Here is an 8,837-nt window from a genome sequence, read left to right on the forward strand (position 1 = left end):
CTTAGTGGAACTAGGTAACTTACAATGAATATTGATATGGTTTATAGTAAGTTCTATGTACCCGAAGTATTTTGTATATTATGCCAGAGTAACCCAACACGTCTACTTAGAGGTTAGACAAGACATGGAAACAGTATTGGCTTTATGGTTAGGGCTATAAATCTAAGTGTTTTTCCTGCAAACTCCTAGGTGATTCCAGGTTAAACTCTTTTAGTCCTATGTAGCACACTCACTTTACCACTAATGTTTCTTTGCAGGATCAGAATAATTATTTTTGTAATTTAGAACAGGTCTACTGTGTATAGGTCCCAGGGAGCAGCACCATATAATCCAATATTCCCTAACCCTTAGAAAGTTCAGGAAGGACTTCACTGTTTGCTAAATTTGGTATGTTTCTCAGTATATTCATGTATTTGAGAGATAAGCTCTATTATATATTTCATCAGATTCTCAAAGGGGTCCCTAACCACCCAAGTGACCTAATAAATACCAAAGATAAAAGGCCAACCTAAAGTTAGACATAGTTGGGTGCCTGGGTGGCTCAGTTGGTTAAGCATCAGACCCTTGATTTCAGCTCAGGTCATGATCTCTGGGTCCTGGGATCAAACCCTGCATTGGGCTCCATGCTCAGCATGGAGTCTGCTTGAGATTCTTTCCCCCACTCCTGTCACAACTCCCACTTGCACACTTGCTCATACTCTCTCCTTCTCAAATAAGTAAATAAATAAAATCTTTTTTAAATTCTATTTAAAGATTGAGCTATTTATTTATTTTTAATTTATTTAAATTCAATTAATTAACATATAATGTATTACTGGTTTCAGAGGTAGAGGTCAGTGATTCATCAGTCTTATATAACGCCCAGTGCTCATTACATCATGTGCCCTCCTTAATGTCCATCACCCGGTTACCCCATTCCCCCCACCTCCCCTCCAGAAATCCTCTGTTTCCTATGATTAAGAGTCTCTTATGGTTTGTCTCCCTCTCTGGTTTCGTTTTATTTTATTTTTCTCTCCCTTCCCCTACGCTCTTCTGTTTTGTCTCCTAAATTCCACATGAGTGAAATCATATGATAATTGTCTTTCTCTAACTGACTTAAAAAAACAGACATAGTTGCCTGTTTCCCCTTTAAGTTACAGGTGTATTTAAAGTAAACATGTACTTATAATAACAGAACCTAAATTATTACAAAGTGAAATAATATTGTCAGCTGTCAGTTGTGCTATTGAAAATGGGAACTATTTGACAAGGCTCTTAGTTCCTACATTCTAGAAGACAGCAACTTTATTGCTTGCAAATATAAAAAATTGGATTGTAGCACTATTTTGAACTTACGTGATGCAGAATAAATATTAAAATTTTATTTAGTACTGTTTTTAGTACTTGATAGTTCTCCTCTGTTTAAATTCACTCTTCTAAGTGAATTCTTCTGAGTGTTCCTTATTCATTCATGGCTTATCCGTGATAAGCATCGATGCATAACCAGTGGTATGGGTAAAAGATGAATGGCCAAATTGTGAAAATTTACTGAAGTCATAAACTGAACTATTTATTGATGTGATTCACAATCCATGCATTGTAAGATATTATTTGATACAGTAATTTGTTTTTTCTTAATATTTTTATTTACTTACTTGAGAGAGAGAGAAAGATCATGAGCAGAGTGGAAGGATAGAGGGAGAAGCAGATTCCCCGTTGGGCAGAGAGCCCGATGTGGGACTTGATCCCAGCACTCTGGGATCATGACCTGAGTCAAAGGGAGATGCATAACTGACTGAGCCACCCAGGCATCCTGATGCAGTAATTTGTGATGGAAGAATTATCAGATGTGTTAAACCAAGCAGGCTTGTCACATCTCTGTACTCATAATGTTCCAGAAAGTGTACATTTTTGAAATGGCAATTCTCTAACAAACACTTTTTCATGGTCTCTTGAACAACCTACTTCTTCTAACCTACCTTAGAAGAAGTAAAATTGAGTAGGGAACATACAGTTACTGCAATCCTAGGACCTCCAACGAGCTTCACATTTTCACCAGTCAAGGTTAAGAGTCTCAGGAATTGGATGTCTTGGTCAGCAAACCGTTTTCCAAGCAACACTGACACAATGACATTAGCAACAGAAGCATTCATTACTGTTTTGACTTCAAAAGGCTTTCCTATAAGAGAATTCATTAATCAGATTAGGAATACTGACATAAACAGTATTAAGCCAGTTCTGGAATGATGGGGACAGACTGTCAATAAAAGATTTCATAGAGGAATGAGATTATTGGTGACCATACATTTTAAGGAGAGGTGAGAATAGATGAGCCTTGGAAAATATCCAGAATTTGGTTAAAAGATTGCCACAAGGCAAACTAGAAGTATGTGCCAAAGAAAATCTACATTTGGCTCAAAGAAATTAAAATGTGCCAGCTGAGGGCCATTTCAGTGTGCGTGTACGTACGTGTGTGTGTGTAGCAAGTGTTAATGCATAACATCTGAGAAAATACCAACCTAGAAGCCTACAATCAATTCAAAATTTAAAATAGTATATCTAGATGATTAAAATGATTTTACTTGAAAGAACCTCATCTAGATCCTCTTGTTTTAACCTCTTCAGTTACTGGGATCTGTTTTCCTCCGCATCATTGAAAACTATTTAGATTATTAAATATGTATCACTGGATGTACATTTAATTTTAGCAACCAGAATGCTCAGAATTACTTTTAACATCAGCACCTACCTTAAATGCGGAGGCTGAAGGCCTGGGGGAATTTCTGCAGAGAATATGTTTTCTTTTTAATATGTAAATGTAAGAGTGTCCGAGATGCTATGTAAGGGTGTATGAGATGCTATGTACACAAAGCCCTGAGAAATTAATGTTTGTTAGGAGCTTAACACTGCAGGAGGAATAGATGTTTTCCCGTAGGTACTTTCTCCAAACTGCTGACGGGCTCTCTGTGTGTACAGGGATTGCTAATTTAGCACATGGGCCACTGCGTTGTTTCTTCTCTGTATTTATCTCAGGCTTGTCTACCTTTGACCATTTCTCTTCTTATTACTATCTGCATCAGTGAAGATAATACTCATATGAGCATATTTTTAGTAAGGAATGAGCTCAATTTATTAAGGAAATGAGAAAACTATTAACATGAAGATGTTAAATAATTAAAATATTAAATAGATAAAATATTAAAATGATATGGAATTAACTGTATATCATTTAAAGAGATCAGAAATATACCTATTACTGAAGAACTGTTCCAGATGGAAGGAAGCAAAAGAGACATGACAACTGAATGTAATGCATGTGTCAGGATTTTCTTTTGCTATTCAGGACATTAATGGGACAATGGCAAAATCTGGCCAAATAAGTTCAGGGGATGGCTGAGTCAATACTAATTTCCTGAGTTTTGAAAATTGTACTTTGGGTATGTGAGAGAATGTTTTTGTTTATTTTAAGGGAACACATTGAAGTGTTTAGGAATAAAGAGAGAGCATGTCTCCAAAGTACTTTCAAACAGTTTAGAAAAAGAGACAGAACAAGAGAGAAGGCAAACGTAAAATGCTGACATTTGGGGAATCTTACAGAAGAGTAGGATTGGGGAATTATTTGTAAATTCTTGGAATTTTCCTACAATACTGAAATTATGCCTAAGTAATAAAATATAGCATTTGGCTTCTTTCTCATGAAAAATAGGATGTGGTTTAGTTTATTCTATGCACCTCTGTGAGACTCAAAACTCCCTACGAGATGCTGGCATTCTTCTATGATCCTGTCTTCTATGAGCCGCTTGCCCATTCCAAAGTTCCTCAAGGTGATCAAGCTGAACCTTCTCATAGTTTTCGAAGTTTCACCATGAGAGAAGACGATTCCTTGTAACGAGAAAAATGTTTTAAAATTATTTCCTCAAAGCTTTTAACATTTAATTTGCAAGGACAAGTAAAAATTTAAAAGAAGCTTTATTCTCCCTGTTGAAAATAAGAGATTTCTCTTTCTCTTAAAGCATTAACTTTAAAAGACTTGTATTTTTTCCTGTTTTTAAATCATATATATATATATAATCATATTGTATATATATGACTTATAGCATATGTAAGTCCTTCTGAAGTTAGAATGTGTCTTTTGTCAGCTTTATGACCTAGCAATGGCTTTCTCAGGGACCTGGAGGCCATCTGTTCAGAATATAAACATCAAGGAAGAGAGTACCCCTTTCTCCCAGTTTCTGTGGGAGGGTAGGAGCCAGACACTGGTGGGTGCCTTGCCCCAAGTTGCAAAACTACCTCCTATCATAAAGATATGAGAACTTTATTATTCTTTTGTATACAGACAATTAACACAGATGGTCACCCCAATTACCGGATGAATCTAGGATGAATGGTGTGTGACAAATGGTGCTGCCAAGCCCCCTTAGTTATTGAGGACTAGTTATATTGTTTCCTTTGAGAACGTTTTTGTAATGGGTTGTGTCTGCTTGGTTATATAACAGGGTGAGATTTGTTTTTGTCTTTGCAATTTCTTAGTGGATTGTCTGTGATACACATCGCATTTTGGTTTGATGCTTATTCAACAATAAAATTGTTTTCTTTTTCTGTTACCTTTGTGGAGAGGAGGATTTCTGGGTTGGGAGAAGATTTTGGTTTTAGTTCTATTTCTCTGACAAATTCATTAAGCAAATCTTGAGTCTCTATGCTTATATCATGCTAGGTGTGGTTAAGGGGTTGATGAACAATAGAAAACAAAGTCTCTTTTGCCAGGGAAAAATGTAGACTACAGCCACAAGATTTACCCAAGAAAAAGGTTAGGAGTAACTAATTGCCAAGAGGTGTAACGAAGCTTCCACATGTTAGTGCTATACATACTAATTTCTAGGCATACGTGTTGTTGTAGCATATAGTAGGTCCCTGATAAATATTTATTGAATGAAACAGCTGTGTGAATTTGTGCACGGCTAAGGGAAATAATAGTCAAATAAGGTTCTTAGAAGAGTCAGGATATATGCTAACTGACAGAAAAATAAGGAGAGAGAGGGTTGCCAAAGTGGCCCACATCTTTCCGTGGCCAGTTTATGGTGACCATGGCCTTACTCCTTGTGTTTCCGTCCCTAAGCCCACCCTTCCTCCACTGGCATTTGTCTCATTTTTCTATGGAGGCACAAGAGACAGGGGAGGGTTTTCTGAATTTGACTGATAACCTGAAATAGGAAACTAGACTAAACGAAGGCAAGCTAGGTGTTGGAAATGGGGCAGCGCCATCCTTGCTCGTGTCAACGTGAAATCCGAGAGCGATCTCTCCTGGCAGTTGTGGCCACTTCATGTGAGGTTAAGCCTTCCTTTGCGAGGATACTGGTGAAGGCTAGATTCTGCTCACGTTCAATTCTTACATTAATATAATGTCATTCTGTCTATGGATCCTGTACTGCATAAAACTGTTTTGTAACAAATACGTGACTCTCCGCATTATCTCGTGTTTTTTATTTAAAAATTTACATTTGAGAACACAGTAGTAGAATATGAAGGGCCCACAGTCAGGGAATAGCAATAGTCCAGCCATGTAATTGTGAAGAACATTAATCTAGCATTATAAGGAATGGAACTTCTTTTATTTATTTATTTATTATTTTTTAAAAGATTTTATTTATTTACTGGACAGAGAGAGGGAACACAAGCAGGAGGAGCGGCAGAGGGAGAAGCAGGCTCCCCACTGAGCAGGGAGCCCGATGCGAGGCTTGATCCTGGGACCCTGGGATCATGACCTGAGCTGAAGGCAGATGCCCAACCAACTGAGCCACCCAAGCACCCCTGGAACTTCTTTTAAATACTGGCACCAAAGTTTGAAATATATTTAAGTTACATGGCAAAATAATTTATTAAGATGAAGTACTACTCTAAAATGGCCTAATGGTAATGAAAATATTACATATTTCTTCTGTTTATACAAAATTGGTTTAAAGAATGCTTGTACCCATTTGGGTGGATTACTAGACAGGGTGTGGGGCAGAGAAGTAATCATTTTATCTTTGAACAAAGAGTAGTTTTCCTATGACCAGTTAAGACACTTAAAAAGAAAGACTAGTTGATTCTTAAAATGAATTATTTGCTAAGGAAAAAAATATTAGATTTGACATTGATACCAATTAAAACAATTTTGCATATAATCGTAAAATCAGTGAGTAATATGTGAAGTGTTGTGAAAAAGAACTGAGATTCCAGAGGCAAGAGATAAAAAGTGTCCCAAATTTTTAGAAGGAATAAAAGAAGATGGATCCTGAGAGCTAAAGATCAGGGACTGAATGAACTGCTGTTCCTCAATGCTGACTTTATGAGATGTTAATTGGAATTCCAAGAAAAAGAAATGTCCCAAGGACTGATGTGGTCCAAACATACATGTATGTATGTATATATACACACAATGGAATATTACTCAGTATCAGAAAGAATGAAATCTTGCCATTTGCAACAACATGGATGGAGCTACAGAGTATTATGCTAAGTGAAATAAGTCAGAGAAAAACAACTACCATATGATTTCACTCATATGTGGAATTTAAGAAACAAAACAGATGAACATATGGAAAGGGGGGGAAAAAAAACAAAAAAAGAAAGAGGGAAACAAACCATAAGAGACTCTTAACAGTAGAGAACAAACTAAAGATTGATGAAAGGAGGTGGGTGGGGGATGGGATGGATGGGTGATGGGTATCAAGGAGGGCACATGTTATGATGAGCACTGGGTGTTGTAGGTAAGTGATGAATCATTGAATTCTACTCCTGAAACCAATATTGCACTGTATGTTAACTAAGTAGAATTCATATATATAATTAAAAAGAAATGTTCCAAGGACTAATAAGTGTGAAAACTGAATTAAATAAAATTAAGTAGAATTCATATATATAATTAAAAAGAAATGTTTCAAGGACTAATAAGTGTGAAAACTGAATTAAATAAAATTAAATAGACTTTTGGTGTTTTTCTCAGAGGTTTTAATATCCTAATAGGCACCCCATGAATCCTGAGAGAGGCCTTTAATATGTAGTATTTCTCAAATTCACTTCACTGACACTGACACATAGAACATTTATTAATATCTCAAAGAATAAGATTTTGGAGGAGGATAGTGTGAAATGCTTTTTCAAAAAGTTGTTGAAGCATTAAAACAGCTTAGTAGTATTTACTAGACACCAATATTAGTTCACTAAAAATAATTAATGTCAAGATGAAACCATTCCCATATTTAGTTATTAAATTAGCATTAAAGTTTTAATGTAATAATTTAAAGGGTTGTTACATTAGTGGAATGACATAAAAGTATAGCATCTGGATTTCCTCAAGGCATTTATCCAACACACACATAAGCAAGATACAACACCTTTATCCAGGTGAAAATATGGTTCAGTATTATTTATAACACTACTCTTATCCTATTGTTTGATGGATCAACGTCAACCATTAGACGGTGACCTCTTAAGCTGATGGCCTCTGTTCTCTTTCTATTTCCCTAGCATTGTACTTTTCACAAAGTTTCTGGCTAATAATTATTTGTTTAATAGAATCATGTACAATGAGAATAAAAGCATAAATCATAAATTTTCTCCTAAGTAAATTCCATTTGTGTAATGTATATTGGTGAAGGAAAATTAAATCATGAAAAGAATTATTAAAGATGATATGATGCAACTGATTTAATAATTTTAACCATAAGGATATATTTTAAGCTTAGAGTTTGTTACCTTTTCCTTCAAAAAGTCTTTCAAATATAGGCACTTGAGACCGTTCCCCAAATTGATCACCATAATTGACCAGGGCAGCTTTCACTATCTCATATCCAGAGAGTACCACCACCTTCTTTGGACCCATTTGGATGCTGTAAATGGAGCCATATTTCTGGGAGAGCTTGGGTGTATAAGAAAAAGAGAAGCAACTAAAACATGGTACTGTAATAAAAAATGAACTAGATCTTGATCTTTGATAATTTAATTATGACAAATTAATCAGTTTCATATTCTTGTGAAATGACAATACTGGACTTGTTCACTAAAGATACTCCTTGGTTGCTACACCTGTTTAAGCCGTAATTATTATGATCATCCACTGATTGTCCTTATGCTCCATTTTGTTTGAGATTTCAAGTAGCAGGGCTCTGACATCATGGAATTGACTCATAGTATCTCTCTATTACATTTTTCTTTGGTCTCAGAAAATGCCCACCATGGACTCTAGGAAGACAAAGCACTTCCTGACTACCACACTGACTACCTGACCACCATATTCATGCCCTATCCTTTGTGGGATGCTATGACCATAATAGGTCCAAGTTAGTTCTGCGCTACTGTGTCTCACCTCTTACTGGAAAAAAAAATTAAATTTTCTTTGATAATTAAAAATAATAAGAGTGATCATTTATTGCTTCTTAACCATATTGCCAGTATGTCTTTTAATGCACATTATAAACCAGAAAAGTAGATATTATCATCATTTCCGTCATATAAAAGGCAAGGTACTGTGGCTTTAAGAAGTCACACAGTGAATAGCAATGCTCAAAAAAGGATATACATGCAGGCTTGTTGGTTGCAGAGCTTGTGGTTTTTACCCAACTAAGGTTTAGGTAAAGAATGAGAATTGGACTTCTAATATTTCTTTCTTTAGGAAACTTGACTTTGGAAAATAACATTAGAATTGAAACCCTCGTGCACTGTTGGTGGGAATGTAAATTGGTGCAGTCACTATGGAAAACAGTATGAAGGTTCCTCTAAAAATTAAAAATATAAATACCATATGATTCAGTAATTCCACTGCTGGATATTCACCCCAAGGGAAATGAGACATTAATTTGAAGGTATATGCACCCCTC

The 8,837-nt window shown here is 35.8% G+C and overlaps 1 protein-coding gene across 1 annotated transcript in view; it reads right to left on the bottom strand.

The window, feature by feature from the left end:
- Positions 1-7,843, bottom strand: part of LOC102730802 (cytochrome P450 2K6-like) — a 12,790-nt gene extending 4,947 nt beyond the window's left edge. The window contains exons 1-3 of the mRNA XM_081827566.1: positions 7,717-7,843; positions 3,712-3,861; positions 1,959-2,158 (exon numbers count right to left, since the gene is read on the bottom strand). Coding sequence (XP_081683692.1) covers positions 1,959-2,158; positions 3,712-3,861; positions 7,717-7,843 — 477 coding nt within the window. The remainder of the gene's footprint in view (positions 1-1,958; positions 2,159-3,711; positions 3,862-7,716) is intronic.
- Between the last annotated feature and the right edge of the window lie 994 nt (positions 7,844-8,837).

Source organism: Leptonychotes weddellii, chromosome 8 (assembly GCF_054177405.1).
Source record: "Leptonychotes weddellii isolate Sample4059 chromosome 8, ASM5417740v2, whole genome shotgun sequence".
NCBI classification, from domain to species: Eukaryota; Metazoa; Chordata; class Mammalia; order Carnivora; family Phocidae; genus Leptonychotes; species Leptonychotes weddellii.